The sequence below is a fragment of the Ictidomys tridecemlineatus genome, chromosome 9, assembly GCF_052094955.1.
Source record: "Ictidomys tridecemlineatus isolate mIctTri1 chromosome 9, mIctTri1.hap1, whole genome shotgun sequence".
Lineage (NCBI taxonomy): Eukaryota > Metazoa > Chordata > Mammalia > Rodentia > Sciuridae > Ictidomys > Ictidomys tridecemlineatus.
The window spans coordinates 148,466,425-148,488,471 of NC_135485.1; the positions used below are offsets into that span (position 1 = coordinate 148,466,425).

At 45.1% G+C, this 22,047-nt stretch overlaps 1 protein-coding gene across 1 annotated transcript in view; it reads left to right on the top strand.

Annotated features, from left to right (window-relative positions):
- Nucleotides 1–22,047, top strand: part of LOC144366483 (neurotrypsin-like) — a 28,509-nt gene that overhangs the window by 232 nt on the left and 6,230 nt on the right. The window contains 7 exon segments of the mRNA XM_078020756.1: nucleotides 239–428; nucleotides 2,925–3,049; nucleotides 3,052–3,120; nucleotides 7,265–7,406; nucleotides 13,333–13,538; nucleotides 14,245–14,323; nucleotides 14,954–15,076. Of these exon segments, the coding sequence (XP_077876882.1) occupies nucleotides 239–428; nucleotides 2,925–3,049; nucleotides 3,052–3,120; nucleotides 7,265–7,406; nucleotides 13,333–13,538; nucleotides 14,245–14,323; nucleotides 14,954–15,076 (934 nt within the window).

A 22,047-nucleotide genomic window follows, 5' to 3' on the forward strand; every position in this document is an offset into this window, starting at 1 on the left:
AACTATTTCCAAGTTACTATATTTCCTTGATTTTTAAAAATGCAAAGGACTAGAATTGCTTAGACTGTAAGTTATAGGAAATTTCCCAAACATGATTTAATCTAGGGAAGAGAGGTCCTTTGGACTTATATCAGAGTGTGTTTTTGTGCTTAGAGAATAAGAGTGCAGACCCCAGGACAGGTTCAGGCAGTGACCCCGGGTGCTAACGGAGCTTCCACAGAGCCTTGGGGCTGACCAGGGTATTTCCGGTGCCTTCTCCTGAGAGTCGACTCACTTCTCACCATAGACGGGGCCATCAGACTTGCAGGTGGGCGGGGCAGCCATGAGGGCCGCCTGGAGGTGCACTACCAGGGGCAGTGGGGCAGCATCTGTGATGACGGCTGGACCCAGCCCAACACCCGCGTGGCCTGCCGGCAGCTGGGATTCGCGTAAGGTCCACTGGTGGGGCGCAAAATGGTAACGGCACCTTGGAGGGCTTGGGGTAGCGTCCTCCCTCGTCTGCCTGCCTGCCCACTCCACAGGAGCACTGACCTCCACTACTCGCTTCCGTCCCTCCTTCCTCTTTCTAGGCCTTGCCCGTGCTGGGGAGCACTCTGCCCTGGAGCCGCACCCCAGCCCAGAACCTCCTGCCCAGTGTCCCCTTTGCCTTTCCTGCCTGCCCCTCTTCTTGAAAACCCTGGTTGAAGCCAGGGCGACTGCCAGTCCTTTGTGTCTGCAGTAAGTCTCTGAATGCCTCTTGGTATTCTGATGGGGCACTGCCTTTGTTTGACCTCCTGGGGTCTAAAGTTCCAGCAAAGCCCAGGGAAACAGTGTGTTACATCATCCCCTCTGCAGAGTGCGTGATGATTACTAAGAGACAAACAGCCTCTTGTCATGAAGTGACCTTGGGACTGCCCTGTGACCTCGCCCACTGACAGGCTGAGTGTCATGCTCTGGGAGACATCTCCATGTCACCGCACAGTGCCTCCAGGGTGATGACCACTAGCAAGGCCTTTGGGCCCCTTCTTTCTGCTCCCCATGTTGCTGTCGTGCTTGGAGTAATATTCCAGAGCCTGCAGAAATTGGTGACATTCTTTCACCTCACCTTAAGCCAGAGCTGATTGCAGATGTTCCCTGAACTCTTCAAGCTGGGCAAGGCCGTTTTTTAACATAGATGTTAAGATTTATAAAAGTAATATAAAACAGAAAGTTTAGAAAAGAACCAAGATTAAAAAGCTATCCATATTTTTCCATTATTATGCTATCATATTATAATCTGGGTGTATAGCTTTATATTGAGTCTTATAATAGATGTCTTATTTTTGTATCAGCATTTTTCACTTTTATGTTGCTACAGTCACAAGTTTTAATAATAACATAATATCCATCAAATGTTTACACCATAGTTTACTTAATATTCAGGTTAGATTTTTAGGTTAAGATCAATGTTTAATCTCATTTCAGTTTAGTGGTAAATAATGCCATGATAAAGATATAAGTGTAGATAATTGCCTCAAATTTTAATTTTCTTGGGCAGAACAGTTATTAAAATTATAAAGTCAAGGATATGACATAACATCCCAATAAACATTAACATTTATCGGTGAGAATCATGACATGTCATTAGCGTCTGTGGACTTGACAGTGGCACCGTCTTCACAGGCGGGGGAGATTGGAGAATCCCTCATTCGCCACTCGTTTGCACATGTGTTCCTCGTTCGTGAAAGCCGTCAGTGAGGCTGGACTTCTCCTGCACACTTCATTTTTGTTTCTTGAGCCCATTCAGTCTTTTCTTTCCACGCAGAGTGCGGAGACTGACTGTTGTAAAGCTGTTCTCTGCAGCGTGCAGGGTTCTGGTGACATGGCAGAGGTGTTGGCAGGTGCTGCACTTAACAGAAGAAGAAGGAGGGGGTGACGAGAGCTGCAGCAAAGCCCAGGGAAACAGTGACAGTTTCCAGATGTTTCACCACAAGTGATCCATTGAAATCACGCTGCAGGAAGCCATCCGTGAAATGCATGTGGAAGCCAGGGAGGGACAGACCTGGCACTGGAAACTGTCCACAGCAATGGGTTGCCCAAGGCCCGTACCTTTCCCTCCACTCTGCTTGGCAGGTTCCTCACAGTAGCTCCAGAGGTGGGCGCAACCCATTAGGAACTGAACCTTTTTTGGAGAAGAACATTCTGTACAGTCCCTGTGATGTTTCCTGAGACTCACAAAGCAGGCCCAGGCCCCTTGTGTCTAGAGGCTCACTTCCTCCATCTGATCGTCTGATCTGGTGTCCATCCTGCCCCTGATTTTGAAACTACTTTCTGTGTTCTGTGTTTTTTTCGCGGTTTTATTTCCCATTCAACCGAGGGGAACCCTATTTCCACCCCCCGCTCTGGATGTGGGCGGGACGTACGATGTCACAGGTAGAGTCAACTCAATTCAGCATTCACGTGATTCACAAAACTTTTAAAAGTTAGATTTATGTAGCCTTATGAAAAGCCAAGAACTCTCAGTGCTCCAGGGTTGAGTCCAGGTCTGCCCTGGGAGGGGCACTGGGTGGAACAGATGACACTGGCCACTTCTGGTCTTGGAGAAGATGCCAGGGAGGCCTGGAGAGCCGGTAGACCACGGGAGCCCAGGTGGCTCCTGCAGACCAGGTCCCCCCTCTGCCTCTGTGCCACTTCGTGGGCAGGAGTGAAGGCTCAGCTCCTGTCTGCACTCTGGTCGGTGGGTTGAATTGTAACAGAACACAAGAAGGAGCGGTCCCTTAGTCTCTCGTTGGATCATTCAGGATTGTTTAAGTGACTGAAATGTGTCATCAAGCAAACAGCTGTGAGGCTCCAGGGAGGAGCCAGGCAGGCCTGTCCCCTGGAGGCAGGTGCCCAGTCAGGTGTCTGTGCTGATTCCTGGAAACAGGCGCGCACAGCGCTGTGCACTGTTTGTTCTGTCACCACAGGTATGGCAGACCAGCCCCTGCCCACCATTTTGAAGCCAGCACAGGGCCCATCTGGCTGGACGACGTCCACTGCTCGGGAAGGGAAGCCAGCTTCCTCCAGTGTTCCAGGGGCCCGTGGGGCCGGCACGATGCAGTCACAGGGAGGACGTGGGCATCACCTGCCACCTGGGCAGCAAGGGGCGTGGCCTGCACCTGGGTGAGGGCTGGCAGTGCACTGAGTCTGCAGGTCACAGGGCCACTGCGTCCCCAGCCCCTGCTCCAGAATGTGAAGTGTTTCTTATCGAAGCTGGGTTTTTTTTGTTTTTTTTTTTTTTTTTAAGAGAATGAGAGACAGTGAGAGAAAGGGGGAGAGAGAGAGAATTTTTTTAATATTTATTTTTTAGTTCTCAGCGGACACAACATCTTTGTTGGTATGTGGTGCTGAGGATCGAACCCGGGCCACACGCATGCCAGGTGAGCACGCTACCGCTTGAGCCACATCCCCAGCCCCTCGAAGCTGGTTTTTAAAGTCCATTCTCTCCCCAAAATCTCCTGAGTCTCTGCACTAATGTTATGAAATTTCTACCCATAAACTTGTTTTCTGTTACTTACAAGTGTATGTTTCTCATTTAATAATCACATGTTCCTCGAAGGTGGAAGAAGCTGCATGTTCACCCACTGTCCCTCAGTCACCTGTTCTGATTTCCTTGAGTTGGATGAGCTGCTTTAAAAGAATCATTACTCTCTCCCCTGTGTCATGACTGATTTCCTCTCTGGTCCTGAGGCCTGGTCAGTCCTTGGTCACCAGCCAGCTGTTGCCCTTTGAGTTCCCCAGTGGGTTTCCCAGCAGATTCCTTGAAGGTCCTACCTCCATCATCCTAAGAGGCACAGGTGGTTCTAGAAACCACAGGAGCCTTTCTGGCTCCCCGGTTACAGATTTGTTCAGACTTGCATTTGGATAAGAGGTAGCTAGCTTCTCTAATGGTCCGGAAGTAGCTATGGTAAAGATCTGGTGGGAACATTGGCAGTGAGCCACTCCTGAGGAGCTCTGCAGGTCTGACAGGAGGCAGAGTAGGGCCTCGTTCCAACCTCAGGATTGAATCGACCCTGGTTCTTCCTGTTTTGAAGCTGTGAGGTGGAATGCCTTGTGTGATGGTGTCATGGACCGTGTTGAAGCCACGTGGCAGATCTGAAGCCTGCCCAAGTGTTTGGCAAACCCTGATTGTGCTCAGAGGGTGAGACGCCGACTCACTGCCCTGGTGCTGCACTTTCGGGAGGTTTCCGTCCTCCGTCCCTCACAGGCCCATTTCAGTCTCTTCTTAGTAGTTCTCTCTTCCCCCACCTCTTCCTACGGAGGGTTTTCCATGCCTCAGGATGATGTGATGCAGGATTGCATTTAGTTGGTGAAGACAGAACCTGTTTGCCTGTAGGGAATCTTCTGGCCTCAGGGAGCAGATTTGGGTCATGGAGTGATCCATTCAGTCTTGTCCATCAGTGCTGGAGACATCTAGAAGATCCTAGTTCTTGGAAGGCCCGTGTTGCCCATTGTTTAGTTAGAGCAACTAATGTCTTCAGGTCTCCGGGAAATCATTTTCATTCTAGAATTCTAGACGTGTCTAAATGTTTTTAAAGCTGAGGGTGGTAATTGTGGATCAACTGTATGATTGTTCTTGTGACTCTCCGCGATCCTAATCTCAGTGGTTGGTCTATTAACTAAAGCCATCTGTTTGAGGAACATTGTCTGGCTCCCCAGACAATGAGACATTCAGTGAGCCAAATGTCTTTGGGGATAGAAAGATGGAGCCTAACCTTCCCGCTTACTAAAACATATTGTGTTGAAGGAGAAGCTTACAGAGGAGATTTGGGGATGATGATATGAACAGCGTTTAGAAGCAGGGAGATGTTTCGCCTCTTGGGCACCATGGTAGTTAACGAGCACTGAACCGTGATGTTCATTCAGTGTGCACAAAACTCTTCCTGAATTAGTTACCGCTTTATGGACACTCTCTGTGGTGGACAGGATGCCCGAAAGCATCATTCCTAGGCCAGTTGGGGAAACTTCAGTAGGATGTGTTGTTCATCTTCACATGAGGTTAACTGTGGAGTTCAGAGAATTAAGTCCTGGTGAAATTTCCTTAACAACGAAGTTGTCTCTGAAGTCTTACAGTATAAAACTTAGACTTTTAACTTGTATCTGTGATAGATTTTACTTTTTTTTAGGACACGTTATTATTTTCTATAAACAATGTATCAATGTTATAGGAAGAATTAAAGTAAACTACTTGGAAATCAGTTTGAAATATGTAATTAAGATATTGTGTACCTTTGGGATTGTCAATCTTCCCAAATGGTTTATACTTAAGATTTTAGAAATAAAGCATGTTACATATTATTATAACTGTTCTAACAAAAAGAACTTTGAGTATATTTGTAGAATTACTTTTGCATTCCAATTTCCCTTCAAGATTTGAAAGTCCAGTGATGTTGTAAAATGACTAAAATCAGGTTCAGAAATGTCATATGCATTATTTTTACAAAATATGCCATTTGGACTTTTAAAATACTTTATTATTTTTATGTTTAGCATCTATAAAAACATTCCCTGAAAGTGCTGGGATGGAACATGAGATCTAGTTCCATGTGTGCATGTTGTCTTAATGTTGAACGAAGGATCCAAAACTGTGAATGTTGAAAACATTAAAAATTTTATCGGTTTGAATCTGGTCTTTCAGGATCACTTTTGTACCTGAATTCTCTTGCAAAGAACCCCAAAGTATCCAACACGTTAATGAGCTGTCATTTTTTCAGTGTTCTGTTTTTCTGTGTTTGGAACTGAGGCTGGACCCACTGCTGCACCCTCAGCCTTTGTGTTTTATCTTGACACAGGCTGGGCTGCAGCTTGTGGTCTGTGCCTCAGCCTCCTGAGGCAGTGCATCAGGTGCGGCGACTGCACCCAGCATCTCAGGACTCGCTGAACTCCGAGTCTCTTCAGCTACTAGTGAGGAGTGCACAGATGGGCACTTGGCCAGCACTGCTGCTGTGGTTCTGCTCTGCAGTCCCATGCTGGGCCTGCCCTATCTGGGAGTGGAATCCATCCAGGATGGGAACCAGGGAGCCAGCAGCTCTAGGCCAGAGGATGGAGAAGTGGAACCAGATCTGAGGAGCATTGTCCATCTTGCGGACAGCGTGTTCTTTCAGCTCACATAGGTAGACTTAGTAGTTCCATGGGTCACTTAAATGTATTAGACGGAATCTTGTTTACTGGCTGTCTGCTCTGTCCTCTTTAGTTCTCCTGATAATTTTGCTTGCTTCATTGTGGAATCCTTACCATTAGATTCTAAACTAGGATGGTCTTCCTAGGTAATCAGATGTGTGTGTGTGTGTGTGTGTGTGTGTGTGTGTGTGTGTGTGTGAGTTTGCTTCCGTTGCTGTGACAAAGTACCCCACATTGTGTGGCTAAAGCAGGGGTCTTTACTGCCTCGGTGCTGGAGGCCAGGAGTTCAAGGTCAAGGTCTGGGCAGGCTGGTCCCTGGAGAACGAGCACAAAGGGAGCAGGTGCTGGGCTCTTCTCCTGGGCTTCTTGGTGGCAGTCTTTCTGTCTCCTCCTGCTGCCCTCCTTCCGTGTGTGACTTTGTGTCCAGACTTCTGTTTGTAAGGACAGCAGTTGTACTGGATTCAGTCCCCTAATGGCTGCTATTCTGTGTGAAGGTGTGCAAGTCTTAGGGTGTTAAGTTACACCACATTACTAGTGTGGGTAGAAAGAGGATGCTTCACAGACCATTTCATTTGCCTGATTTAAGCCTCAATTTGCTAGAGATAAATTTCTCAACTTTGGAATCTCAGTAACTTTTCTGACTTAGGTCCTCCCCTTGGAATCAATAGTAAGCAAAGAGCATTAGGTAGAAATTACCTGTCAGCCACTTGTCTTTCCCTCCTCTGGCTTTAGACCTGTTCAGGTTACCCATGTTTGTAAAAAGACACAAAATAAAAACAACTCTGCATTAATGTTATTTACTATTCCAAAGTTGTAATAAAATAATTCATGATTTTATTGTGCTATCCATCCATTTATTTGTCTATTCATTTGATTATTCAACAAATAGCTAGTGCATGTCCTCAGTGTCAGCCTGTTCCCAGTGCTGGGGACACAGTTTAGTAGAGCTTGAAAAGGTGACCAAAGGGCACACATGCTGGCTTTTATTGCTCAATCTTTTTCTCTCAAAAAAAAAAAAAATTGCCCCTGATTCCAGGCTGATTGAAACAGTTGTATTTTGTAGCCTTTCGTGCTTCTACTCAAGTTGGCTTGTTCTGATACCTTTGAATTGTGAAACCTTTTCTGATACCTTTGAATTGTGACTTAGGTTTTCCTGTCAGACTGGTGGATGGAGAAAATGAGAAGGAAGGACGAGTGGAGGTCTACGTCCATGGCCAGTGGGGGACAGTCTGTGACGATGGCTGGACTGACGAGGATGCGGCTGTGGTCTGCCGACAGTTGGGCCATAAGTAAGCAGAGCCTGGTGGTGGTGGTGGGGGGGCCACTTGGGAACAGTGGGGGGGTCTTCTAGCTCCTCCAACAAGTCACACCTCACCTGGGACCCGTAACCGCCATTCAGCCAAGACACGGCAACGTGCTGAATGGCCCCAGAATTACAAAGGAGTAGGAAGTAGAATCTAGTTAAATTTTTCTGTCTTCTCTCAAGAAGCTACATCACATCACATAGGAAATGCGGCTTTTGAGCTAGTAACAAGTCAAATAACTACTGCGGCTTATGCTGGCCACTCAGGCACCCATGTCAACCTTTCCCTTGTGATTATCGGGTCCACGCTGCCACGTTGAGAGACCCTTGTCCTGGTTCTTCTGTTCCAGGAGTTCTGGAGGGCCAGTCCTGAGTTCTTCAGGGCTGAGGCTGGTCCTGCCTCCCTGTTGAGCCATGCTCCACGTGGTTGTCTTGCTTTGCCACCTCTTTTGTGCCTTTATTTTATTATTTCACATTTTGCATTTCTGTGCTTTCTTGTCAATGATTCACTCTTGAAAACAGCTCAAGGGCCATGCTGCACTACCATGTGGTCTCCCTTATTGCAGGAAGACCTGACGGGCCTCATGGAGAATGTGTATGCTAGACCAGCCTCTCTGGGCGGGAGTCACAGTGAGGAAGAAAGGGCAGAGCAGGGACGGCCCTGTTCACAGACGCAGGGACACCAGAGCCGAGGCCTCCACCATAGGCGGCCCTCACCACGGTGTGGCTCGGGCTCTTCCTGGCACAACTCTCATCCATCAGACATGGACCGCACCTAAGCAGTTGTGAGGATGTGGGCAGCCACCTCGTAGAGGCTGTGCAACGTGAGCTGGTGAATGTGAGCTGCCTGGCTGCTGGACGACTGGCGTCCTTAAGTCTTATCTGCGTGTGTCTTCAATGCCGGCCAGTTCAACCCGTCACTTCTAGGAGGCATATATTTTACTTTAAAAAGTATTATATTTTTACAGACTTTTAACCCAGACTTGGTGTTTTATATTGTGTTGTTAGATGCTGCGTGTCTGATCCAGAGTTGGTGGTTGTATTTTGTGTGCTGTGTTGTTAGATGCTGCGTGTCTGATCCAGAGTTGGTGGTTGTATTTTGTGTGCTGTGTTGTTAGATGCTGCGTGTCTGATCCAGAGTTGGTGGTTGTATTTTGTGTGCTGTGTTGTTAGATGCTGCGTGTCTGATCCAGAGTTGGTGGTTGTATTTTGTGTGCTGTGTTGTTAGATGCTGCGTGTCTGATCCAGAGTTGGTGGTTGTATTTTGTGTGCTGTGTTGTTAGATGCTGCGTGTCTGATCCAGAGTTGGTGGTTGTATTTTGTGTGCTGTGTTGTTAGATGCTGCTTGAACACTGCTCGTCCACTCATTGCCCAGGCTTAGATCCAGGTGCAGTTCTAGGTGTCTTCTGGTCAATGGGCCCATTATTTGTGATACAGATTTTTAATTTCAAAATATGGGATAGTAGGTAAAGGTAAGAAGAGTCTATCAGTGGCATAGGTGAATTGGGCCAATGAGTCATGTTTTTTTTTTTTTTTTAGTTGTAGAAAGACACAATATCTTTATTTATTTTTATGTGGTGCTGAGGATCGAACCCAGTGCTTCACACGTGGAAGGCAAGTATTCTGCTACTGAGCTATAGCCCAATCTGCAATTAGTCATGTTTTTACAATGATTTACTATAAACTTTCTTTGCTTACTATGTTTCTATTGCTCCTTACTCCATTGAAAAAAGATCATCTTCCTGCATTGCATTCCCAGTTTAGTCCCTTATTGCAGATTAGCCATTAGTAGTATTGCTGTTTGAGTGGGGTGTGGTAGTACACACCTGCAATCCCAGAGACTTGGAGGCTGAGACAGGAGGATCAAGAGTTAGAGGCCAGCCTGGCAATTCAGCGAGACCCTGTCTCACACTAAATAAAGAGGGCTGGGGATGTGGCTCAGTAGTAGAGCACCCCTGGGTTCAGTCCCTAGTACCCAAAAGAGAAAAGAACAGAACTACCACATGGTCTAGCAGTCCCACCTTGGGTCTCGGAGGAGTGTTTGCATCCCATGTTCATTACAGCAGTGTTCACAGTAGCCAAGATGCAGGGACTACCTAGACATCCACAGGTGGATGAAGGGGTAAAGAAAGCATGGTACACGTGTGTGCACACACACACACACACACACACACACACACACAGAGGGATGCTATTCAACCTCAAAAGAGAAGGAGATCCTGACATGCATGTATGACACCATGGATGGGTCAGGGGGACATTGTACCACAAGGTATCAACCAGTATTTTCAGGGCAAATTGTGCAGTTTTGTTTGTGTGAGGACTCTAAAACAGAAGCAGAAAACAGAATGATGGTCTCCCGGACTAGGGGAGGGAGGGGAATGTTTCTCAGTGGGTAGAGAGTTTCTGTGATGCAGGATGCGCAAGTTCTGGATCTGCTGTAGAACACGGTTCCCCTAGTTGACAGTACAGGATCGTATACTTTAAAACAGGTGAGGAAGATACTTCTGTGTTCTTACCAAACCAAAGCACATGGGGGTGTTTGTGGGTGGTGGGTGAGTTCAGTGCTTGGGCCCTGGACCTGGCATCACAGGTGTCCAGACTCATCAAAGTTCTGCATATCAACTGCATCTCAATCAAGCAGTTTACAAAATGTGAGTTTAGGTTGAAATATAAAGATTAAGATTAAGTGGCCAATATTTTAGTAATCCTTAATAATATTTCTGTAAAAATTACCAAGAAAAGCATTATTTCACTTTGTACTTTTTTTTTGACTAGGGAAAACAACCTCTTCATAAGTAATTCAGTAATTTAATGTTACAAAACAAAGTGGATTACCCATCTTTTAGCCAATGTCTGCACAATCTGTAATTTGATATCAAGTAGCATTTAAATAAAAATTATTTTTTAATCAATCTAAATATACTTGAATGTGTTTATAACTTCCAACTGAGAGAAATTTGGAATCTGTGTCTGTGTGCCTGTGTGTGTGTGTTTGTGTGTGTCTATGAATGTGTGAACTATAAAAACATAGGAGACTAGAGCAGGGAATATTTTTCCCACCTTTTTTTGCATCATGAAACTTCCTTAACATGCCTTTATTTATACAGCAACCCAGAGAAGCTCTAAGCCGTCACAAAATTTATGCCCAGCCATCCCCAGTCAGCTGTGTTGGCTTGAAGATCAGTTCTTGGAAACTGAATCAAAATGGCACCATAAGGCATTTCCCTGGTGGGAAAACCTGCAGCGAGGGGCTGAGCCAGGATGCCCAAGTGGGGATGTGCAGGTGGTGCTGGAACAAACAGAGAAGGGAAGGGTGGTGAGGTCCAAGGAGCAGCCACAGAGTGCTGAGATCAGGCGGATGCCTTGGGACAGACCAAGCAGCTGCGAGGAAGTTCCATTCCTCTTGAGCTGTGTATGAACACTTCAGTTCAATGTTCTCAAACAACTTATTTGTTGGGGTGGTATTCTTTTCTTTGTTTGTTTGTGTGTGTGTGTGTGTGTGTGTTTTTTGTAGTTGTAGATGGACAGAATGCATTATTTTATTTGTTTTTTATTTATATGTGGTGTTGAGGATCGAATCCAGTGCCTCACCCAAGCTAGGCAAGCGCTTTGCCACTGAGCTACAAACAGCCTGAGCCCTGGGGTGGTATTCTTTAAAAGAATTTTTAAAATGGCATGCCCTCAACATTTTAGTAGCACTCTAATACTAAATGTCCAATTTGTATCTTACTTGTAAAAACCTGCAAAGGATTTGATTTCTGACATATGTGTATGTGACCCTTCAAATAAAAACAGTAACATCATTCTTTGGTATCCAGTGGAATATAAATATAGTGATTTGGTTCTCTTTTCTATCCATTCAAAAATATATAAACAGAAAACACTCTTTGTCCTACAGACATTGTATAAGGTTCTTTTCTCCATGAAATTGGGCAACCCTGCCCTACTGGTGGCCTAGGAAGCAGTATTACTGTGCCTTTCAGCTCCACCTGTGCCAGTCCCACCCTCCTCACTTCACCATGCCAAAGTAAAAGCCGCCTTGAGTTTTTCATAACTTTAGGACAAGTTACATCCTTAAATGACAGTTTTGTCTATTTTTAGAAATCTACTCTTGGAAAGTAAGTATTCTCTCTTAGGTTCTTTGGTTACTTGTGATTTCTTTTCAGTATTGCTTTTGAAGTTCATTTCTCTTGATGCAAGTAGCTGAAGTAACTCATACTTATTTTGTTCTATAATATTTATCAGCCAGACTCTGTGGCACATGCCTGTAATCCCAGTGGCTCGGGAGGCTAAGGCAGGAGGTTTGTGAGTTCAAAGCCAGCCTCAACAAAAGTGAGGTGCTAAGTAACTCAGTGAGACCCTGTCTCTAAATAAAATACAAAATAGGGCTGGGGGTGTGGCTGGGGCAGTGGTTGAGTGCCCCTGAGTTGAATCCCTGGTACCTGCCCCCCTAAAAAACAATTACATTGTATTGATACCCAGCTTGTTTTTTATTATATTGATACTGTTTTCTGTTGATGTCACCGAATAACTTATAAAGAAGAAAAGTTCGTTCAGCTCACAGATCTAGAGGCTAGAAAGTAGAAGGGCCTTGCCTGGTGGGGGCCTTCTTGCTGGTGGGAACTATGGAGTCCTGTGGTGGTGCCGGGTGTCCTGTGGAAAGAGTGGTAAAGAGAGCGCGAAGCTGGCTTTTAGAGCAGTTCACCCATGAGTGGGTTCCTCCGTCCACAGGGGCAGAGCGGCAAGGCCCAGTCACCCCTTAGAAACCCACTGGAGCCCACTGGACGCCAGGGCACCAGCCGGCACTGGAGGTGGAGGAGGATAGTCAAACCTGCAGAACTCTTTCTAGTCTGCTCTTGGAGATCCGGACGGCTGTGAATACTCCTGCGTTTCTTTGATACAGTCAGGGCTGGAACTCTGCCCAGAGGCAGGACAGTGCTGTTCAGCCCCCTCCTCTTCCCTCGGTTTCCATCAGTGAGCGGCATGCCCTGTGGAGTTATTCTTGCTGTTGTTCTCTTGGGTGATCGATTTTCTTATTTTTTAAAGGAGGTCTGGGAGTTCTGTTACAGCAGTGTAGACGTGTGCTAGTTTCCTCTCTCAGAAAATATATTCACCAACAAATGCATTAGTAACTGTGTATCATAGGTACAACTTTAAATTAATCTTTCATTTTGCTTAGGGTGGCTTTTAGTAAAGTGGGATCCTTTATTTATTTTGAATTTATCAATATTTTTATATATAGCTTATCCTCTCTCTGTATTGTTTTAATAATTTTTTCCTAAGTTGAGATTTTATGAATAGTTTTCCTGTAATTCAAACTTAAAAAAAACTTTCAACTTTTATAGTTATGTTTATTAATTTATTAGAAATTGAGTTTCAAATATAGTCTTAGTTTAAAATATTTTAGTTTATTAGAAAGTTTTTTGGATCTGTATGTTTTTAAAAAGTCATGTGCCATTAAAACAAAATATGAAATACGACAAAAGTTAAGTTTTCCTTCTACTTCTGATTTCCATTTTCTGTTCTCTGTTAAGAAGAGAAGAACTGGACTTTTTACTTCTAAAAGAGGCGAAAACTTTGTCCTTGGGTTTCTGCTAATCATTTATCTTGTGATTCTCTTGGCAATACTTTACCAATTTAAAGAGAATATTATACTCTTAGAAAGGAGGAACTGTTTAGGGTGCTTTTTCTCCTACTTGGTGTTCATGATATCGTTTTTGACCTGCCGGTCAGTGTGATCTCCTGAACTGACTTGGTGGCTTGGAGGTGCTGGTCCTGTGCACAGCTCTGGGTGCGTGGGGGGGAGGCGGAAGTCGCCCTCCTTGAGGACCTCTGGAGTCCTGCAGTAAGTGCTTCCTAGTGCAGATGCATGTTGTGATCTCTTCTGCTGTGATCTCCACACCTTCCAGGGGTCCTGCCAGAGCAAGAACCCTGGCTTACTTTGGAGAAGGGAAGGGGCCCATCCACATGGACAACGTGAGGTGCACGGGCACAGAGAGGTCCTTGGCCGACTGTGTCAAGCGAGACTTCGGGAGACACAACTGTCGACATGGCGAAGACGCAGGGGTCATTTGTGATTACTCTGGCACAAAGACCTCGGGCAGCAGTAGTACAGGTGAGTTACCTCCTGGGACCCAGAGAGTCCGCACAGATGAATGCCAGAGACCCATCAAACTTGTCTGCTTGCACATTACTGTCGTTTATTTAAGTGAGAAAACTTGCCTTTTATTATCATAAAAAGTTTCCTATAATTTGCAGAGAAAAAGAATGTTACAGTAGAGAAGAAAGTAGTAGGGGAATATGTCACGTAGCTTTTTTTTTTTTACCCCTTTAGCAGTGTGATATCTAATTAATGATCTAATTTGTTAGCTTTTCTACTGCTGCAACCAAAAGACCTGACAAGGAAAAGTTCTTTGGCTCAGAGTTGGAGAGGTCTAAGTCCATAGAGGGACGGACCCATATTCTGGACCCTCATGGTAGCGGGGTGTGGAGAAGGAGGGCAGGACAGGGCATGGGAATCAGGAAACAGAGAAGGAGAGAGCTCTGCTCACCAGGGTCAAACTCTACCCCCAATGGCAAGCCCCAGTGACCAGCTCCTCCAGACACACCCACCTGCCTACAGCCCGCACCTGGTAACACCTGTCAGGGGATTATGCACTGATTGGGCTCAGACTCTCAGACTCTGGTGTTTCACCCCCAAGCCTTCCTGAACTATCTCACAGGAGCTTTGGGGTCCCCTCATCTAAACCAGAATACCTACTGGCTTGCATGTCTCCCCCGCTCGGCAACATGATTGAATCAATGGCCTGTTTCTGCTGCAGAGCCCCTCTCGGCTGTTTGTGGTCTGAGATTGTTGCACCATCGGCAGAAGCGCATCATTGGTGGAAAAAATTCTTTAAGGTAAAAGGTTCTTCAAAGGAGATTCTCCACATTATAGAGTGCCAACTTGTGCTCTTCTGCTGTTACATGGGAATTGTTCTATGCATTTTATTTTCTAAACTAAGTACTCTTATATTGTTAACTGCCCTGTCCTTTACCTACGTTTGATTGATATAGACCATGTTCTTACATCATGATCCTATGATTTATGTCATAGATATGTTGCTGAAAAGTGGCATGATAGAAACAAAACACTGTAACAGAGACCTGGGGAAAACGTGGAATGCATTTGATTTAGAATAACGTATCTGATTTGGCTGGTTTCATTGTAAATCTTTGGTGGCTGAGTGCAGGCCAGCACTGTGTTGACTAAGTAGGTCTTCAGCCTCTGGGGTTAGGGGGGTGGGGAGAGGGCTGTGCTCACACCCCCTGTGTCCCAGAATGCTGGGCAGCTGGCTGGCATCTACTGCCTGCCTTTGGCGCCTCCCCAGGCTGCTGCTACTTGGGAAACCTTCTCCAGGTTGGAGGCAGCTGGCCTCCCGAGTCTCTTTGGAATCCGCTTCCTCACACCACAGGCCATCAGAGCCATCACTTTGAGGCTTTTCTTTGGATCTTTTGTCTTTTATGGGCCTGTGGCTCCCTCTGTTTCAGGGGTGGCTGGCCCTGGCAGGTTTCCCTCCGACTGAAGTCACCCCATGGAGGTGGCAGGCTCCTGTGCGGGGCAACGCTTCTCAGCAGCTGCTGGGTCCTGACGGCCGCTCACTGCTTCAAGAGGTACGTGTCCATCCTTGTCAGCACCCTTCTGGGGCCTGGTGTCCATCCTTGTCAGCACCCTCCTGCTTCTGGGACCTAGTGTCAGAGCTGGGCTGTGAGTCTTCTCTGATGGGTGCTTCTTCAGCTTGCGGGAGTGAGGGGTGACAGAAGGAGCACCTTGCAGGCTCCTGTGACATGAGACCTGGGTCACGGAGGCAGCTGTGGCGATACTTTCCCGAGGTGAATCGCAGCCGGTGGATATAAAAGCTGCTTTGTCAATAAAGACACTCAGGAGCAGGCGTGCGGTTCTGGCAGCTTAGATGCTTCTTTCTTCTTGCAAGACCAAACACTCCGCCTTATTCAAGGCTGAGAGAGGATGCTCAGCTATGGGCGGGCGGCCTCCTCATTGAGTGGCTTCTGTCTTCTTGGTGGTTTGTCTGAGAGTTCTCTGTGTGTACCTTCTAGAAAGGCAGGCTGCATCCATTTTATCCTTGGCCTTCATGCTGGTTGAGTCCTGATTATTTCCTCTTATTTCCAATACTTCATTAGTCAATCCTATCTTCCTTGTTCCAAGGGGAGACCCTGCAGGAAACCTGCAGGAGGACTGACTCCTCTCCTCTCATCCAGGGCTCTTTGTGGCCTCTAGGGGGTGGCCATTGCCTCAGCATGAACTTTGGGGTGTATTTAAAATATACACTAAACCTGGCAAAATGTTGATGATCACTGAAGCAAGGTGACGTCAATGAGGTGTTTGGTTATACTCTTAACTTTGTGTGTTGGAAAAGTGTCATAATAAAAATCTTAAAAAGAATATGCATTGTATGGTTGATGATTTCTTCCAAGCAAAATTTTGCTTTACATTTTTTTTTCTTTCACACTGGGGATTGAACCCAGGGGCGCTTACCCACTGAACTCCCCAGCCCTTTTTATTTATCTATTTTTTTAATTTTTGAGACAGGGTCTTGCTGAGTTGCTTAAGGCCTCAAAAAATTGCTGAGGCTGGCTTTGAACTTGCAATCCTCCTGCCTCTGCCTCCAGAGCTGCAGGGACTACAGGTGTGTTCCACTGTGCCCAGCTGACTTTTTTTTCTCACATGCCCTCATAAGGCATGTACCTTTGCAGACTACTGTGTAGATTTTGTTCATTCACTTCAGCTGCCATATGAACTTTCACTTCTGCTGTAAAACTTATCCAGTTTATTGAATCCCGTATGGATGGATAGTGAGGTGATTTCCATTGATTGACTGCTAAAGCACCATTCAGTAGAATACGCAGTATGCGGTGTCTCACCAGGGCGCGTATGGGAGCCTCGTGCTGGGTCCTGAGGTGCCAGGCTCCCTTCAGTTCTGAGAGGCCCTGCCAGGTATCCTCAAGAGAAACTGGATTCGATTCATTCACGACACAGCACTGTGGAAGGTTCTGCCTGATCTTTCCGCTTGAACCTGATACTACCAGAAATTTTAACTTTTGCTAATTTTAGAGATTTGGAGTTTCTTTTAAATTGCATTTCCCTGATTATTGTTTCCCTCTTTCATGAACTCTACTGTTCATGTCCTTTGCCGATTTTCTATCGTATTATCTTTTTTTGTAGTTGACTTAAACATTATTCTGCAAAGTCATTTCTGATATGTCCAGAACTTTTCCCAGTCTGGACTATCCCTTTTACTTGTTTATGGTTCTTTTCTTATGAAAATATGTCAATTTTAAAAAAGTCTCATTTTCCTTTAAAGTTTGTAAAAGCTTTACATATCTCATTTTAAAAATCTTTCCCTAGACTCACATAAAGATATTTTTACTTTTTTCTAAAAAATTTATAGTTTTGGGCTGACGTTGTGGCTCAGCAGTAGAGTGCTGGCGCAGCACGTGTGGGGGCCCTGGGTTCAATTCTCAGCATCACATAAAAATAAATAAACAAAATAGGGTATTTGTCCATCATAACTAAAAAAAAATAAAGAATTTATACTTTTGCTTTTAATATTTAGACTTTCAATCTGTTAAGTTTATTTTTGTGTATGGCATGTGGTGTGAGGAAGGGGCCAACTTTCACACTCTTCTTTGTGGATAGTCTTCCCAACACTTTTCTTTTTTTTGAGTGTTCCATTATTTACCCACTGGTTTATGTGAACTATGTCATATATCAAATTCTCATATATTCTTGTTTCTAGGATCTCTAGTCACTTCCACTAATCTGTTTCAATAAATATTTTTGAAGTAATCTGTTCAAGGTGGTTGCCAAAAATATAAATCTACATTTTATATCATATTTGTCTGGGATATAATTGAGTGTGAGAATGCTGCCACATTCCAGTGGGCTTAACGCATTCCTGTGTGACCTGAGTAGCACAGGTAATAAAGATTATATTTGTTCATTAACTTAAACAATTAGTGAGCCCCTGAGGCCCAGTAAACGCTGTGCACTCGGGTGCAGTGGAGACCGAGACAGGTAAAGTTCTGCTATGGTGGAATGTATGATGTGGCTGTAGAGTCCAGAGGAGGGAGACATCTATGTTGCTTATGACCAGCAAGTGCATAGGGCCCACAGGAGTGCTTTTGTCACTGTACAGTACTACACATTAGGCGTCGAGGTTCCTGGGTGCCTACTGCACAGCCACCGGAGCTCCGGTTCCTTTGGGCTCCAAGGCTAAGAACCGCTTGCTCCGTGGAGAGACTAGAATATGATCTGGACCTTGGGAAGAATGTTATGGAGCTGACGGATGCTGCCTGTTCAGTACCCCTGATGCTAGACTGAGAAAGGCTCCCTGGGTAAATTAATTATAGTCTGTGTGCCAGAAGGCTGGGAGAGATGAGTGATGTGAATGTCTGAAGACAGACTCACGGTGCTGCAGATTTGCTAGGCCCATTCTAATTAGCAACATGGAATAAGGATGAGCACAGCGCCTCCTTCAGTTCAGGAAGCTTGGCTTAAATACAGCACATGTGGAAGACCTCGGAGCTTTGATGTCCTGCAGCCCTGATACAAGTCAGCAGTGCAGTGAGTTTGCTGCACAATTAACTCAGCCTGGGCAGCACTCTCAGAGCAGAGCTGCCTGGTCTTACCCTGCTCTAGCTGCTGTGAGGACAGCAGGTCTCATAAGGGAGAACTATGCTCAGTGAGGAGTGCGGCATGGTGAATCTTGAAGGACAAGCAGGTACAGAGGGGAGATTTGTAGTTATTTTGTATTTAACACTAGGACAGTTCAAAGATGGAATGAGCTATATCTGTGGGAGGAAAATGATTTTGTTATAGGATCTGTTTTAACAAAGAGGCTGGTGTTTGTGGAGAAGAGTCATTTGGAGATGTGAGAGACAGGTCTCAGGTTGGACAGACATCTAAGGGTGTGACAGTGAGCTTGAAATGATACGAAACATCTTTGCAATGCACTTGTATGCCTTTTTATGCCATGACTCAAATTTGTCTGTTTTACCAAGCAGAAGGCCCACTCAGTAAGAGCAGGAAGGACTGCATGTGAGAGTCCAGGTCTGTGTTTATTCCAAAGGAAGAACAGTGATGAGGCTGTTGTAATAGTGAAGACGAAAGGTAGAAAGCAAAGAGGTTATCTATCCGTAGTAGGTGGCTGCACGAGCCCATCCTCTGTGTTGCTTAGTTCTTTGAACTGGTTCAGTTTAGGATCATCCATCAGGAGGCCAGAGCCTAGGTGGGCTACTAGGATGTTTGAGCATCTCATAACCTGGAGAAACCGGAGGTTGTATTTTAAATAGGCAGTCACCAGAAAACTCAAAAGCTTCTGAACACACCCTAATCAGTGCATTCAAGAAGAGGTCTTGTGAATAGTGGAAGCCTCACAAGCTTCTGTCAAAAATCGAGGTGAGGGTTGTTAAGTGTATACTTTTCTCTGTAAGCATTTGATGTCAGCATCAAGTGTGTGGAGAGTCGATGAAGCCAGGGTTGCAGTGGCCGGCACAAGGAAAGGACTGTCGTCGTGCAGAGGAGTGACTGTGGGAGTGGACAGCAGGGTCCAGGCAGACAGGGAGGGAGTCACACAGGGCAGCACTGAGGGGAGCCTGAGTGTGCTGGAGACCCGATGCTCAGTGTGCTGTTGGCTGTGGAGCTAAAGAGGGAGGGGCAGCGGGTAGATACGCGGCTGGACAGAAAGGTTTAGGAAGCAGGTAGAAAGGGGAGCAGCGGGCAGAACGGGTATGGGGCTGGCAGGAAGGTTTAAGGAGCAGGTGGGGGAGGGCTAGATGTGAGCTGCCAGGCAGGACGAGGTGAACACACTCATTGCATATCGTGAGAGGGCTGAGAATGCAGGCATGAGTTGTGCTGCACGGGTGGCTGAGGCAAGAAGCATGCAAGGTGCTGGGACTCTCAGTGAGCAAAGCCAGTGCCCAGGGCACCAAGCAGCATCTGAGCAGCATCTTGCTCAATGGGGCTTCTTTCACCTCAGGCGACATCTGACAGTATTTGGAGGCTTTTTTTGGTTTTCACAGCAGGGAATAGTGGGTATATGCACTGATGGATCTAGGGAATAGGACCGGGGAAGCTTGTAAACACCCCTTGATGCAGTTGCCTTTACCACAAAGAATTATCTGGCCTAAAATGTGAAGTGTTGGCATCAAGAAATCCTGCTTTAGGTTGAAGTGTCAGAATCAAGGTATGCTGATTAAAAAACAGGCTGAGAGTTTTCAATTTAGTGAATTTTGTGTTTCTATTTGAATCAAAAGAGCTTTATGGGGAGGCAGCTAGCACCTCGTTAGAGGGCTCTTCTTCCTGCTCAGGAGGATGCAAACCACCTAAGAAATTAAAGTCTAGGATAATTCATAAAGAACAAAGACACAGAGTCAGAAAAAATAGTTTTAAAGGATGGAACCCCTGATAAGTCCAATCCACACAGAAGCTGGAGGTAGACAACTAGAAAATGGCTCCTGTGGTTTATTTAAGGGGTACATCAAAGGCAGAGATAAGGTTTCAGGAGTGGAGTCTTGCTTCTGATGTCTTGCTCTCAGCAGGTTGATTGGCATCTTGGCAGATCACACCCATCTCTGAGAGGCTGTGTGGCCAGGTGGTTGTAGCTGTGTGGGACCAGGCAGAGCGGAATACAAATTTACATGTATTTGGGCAATCTCACTCTGTAGTAGGACTCCATGGGAAGTTCCCGAACACCAGCTGTTTCTATTCACAGGGGCTGCCATGCTGACGTAGTCCACACACAGCCCATGGATGGCTCTTGACATAGCTTCTCATGGAATAAAGAATGCCCACAGCAAAGGTGAACATCTGTCCATTCACAGAATCACCTAACAAGTTGCATTCCTCATTAAGGAGGCATTGATGTTCCAGATGTTTAAGATTTTTCAGTGAATGCCACAGATAAAGATTTCTGACCTGCAATAACTGTTACTTAAGGAAAGATAGAGAATAATATTTTTTAAAATTATTTATTCTGACTTATTATACATGATGGCAGAATGCATTTCAATTCATAGTACACATATAGAGCACAATTTTTTCACATCTCTGGTTGTATAGAGTCACACCATTCATGTACTTGGGGTAATGATGTTCATCTCATTCCACCATCCTTCCTACCCCCATGTCTTCCCCTTCCTCCCCCTTTGCCCTATATAAAGTTCCTTCATTCCTCCCATGCTCCCTCACTACACCCATTATGGTTCAGCATCCACATATCAGAGAAAACATTTGGCTTTGGTGTTTTGGGATTGGCTAACTTCACTTAGCATGGTATTCTCCAACTCCATCCATTTACCTGCAAAAGTCATGGTTTTATTCTCTTTTATTGCTGAATAATATTCATTGTGTATATATACCACAGTTTATTTATCTGTTCATCTACTGAAGGGCATCTAGGTTGCTTCCACAGTTTAACTATTGTGAATTGTGCTGCTATATATATTGATATGGCTGTGTCCCTGTGGTATGCTGTTTTTAAGTCCTTTGGATATGACAGAGGAGTGGGATAGCTGGGTCAAATGGTGGTTCCATTACAAGTTTTCTAAGGAATGTACTGCTTTGCATATTGGCTGCACCAATTTGCAGTCCCACCAGCAGTGTATGAGTGTACCTTTTCCCCCACATCCTCTCCGACACTTTATTGTTGTTTGTATTCTTAATAGCTGCTACTGTGACTGGAGTGAGAAGAAATCTTAGAGTTAGTTTTTATTTGTATTTCTCTAATTGCTAGAGATGTTGAATATTTTCTCATATGTTTGTTGATTGATTATATATCATCTTCCTAGAGGTGTCTGTTCATTTCCTTGGCCCACTTATTGATTGGGTTATTTGGTTTTTATTTTTTATTTTTTTGGTGTTAAGTTTTTTGAGTTCTTTACATATCCTAGAGATTAGTGCTCTGTCTAATGTGCCTGTGGTAAAATAAACTTGTAGATGAAAGAAATTAAAGGGATATGGATAGGGATTCCCTACGGTTCAACATTCAGAAATCAATAAATGTAATTCATCACATCAATAGAATTAAAGATAAGAATCATATGATCATCTCAATAGATGTAGAAAAAACATTCAACAAAATACAACACCCATTCATGTTCAAGACTAGAAAAACTAGGGATAACAGGAACATATTTCAACATTGTAAAAGTTGTCTATGCTAAGCCCCAGGCCAACATCACTCTAAATGGAGAAAAATTGAAAGCATTCCCTCTAAAAACTGGAATAAGACAGAGAACAATAAATGTAATAAACAGTGAACTACACAGTCTGTCAGAAAGGAAACGAGGAGCCAATCTGGTATACTGCAGTTCAGGGAACGTGCGGACAAACGTGGGTTGCAATTTAAACATGAGTGTGTCAGGAGGCTTCACTGAGGTGATGTCTCAGTAAAGAAGCTGAGAACATAATGAATGCACCTTGACCTGAAAACACGGTTTGGGTTTCCGCTTGGTTCACAGGAAAGGCAGTGAACTTATTCTCTTAGTCCTCACTAGGAGTAGGTGGGTGGCACCAAGAGCTCTGAGGGATATCAAGTTAGGTCATGTGTGTTTCTGCCCTATGG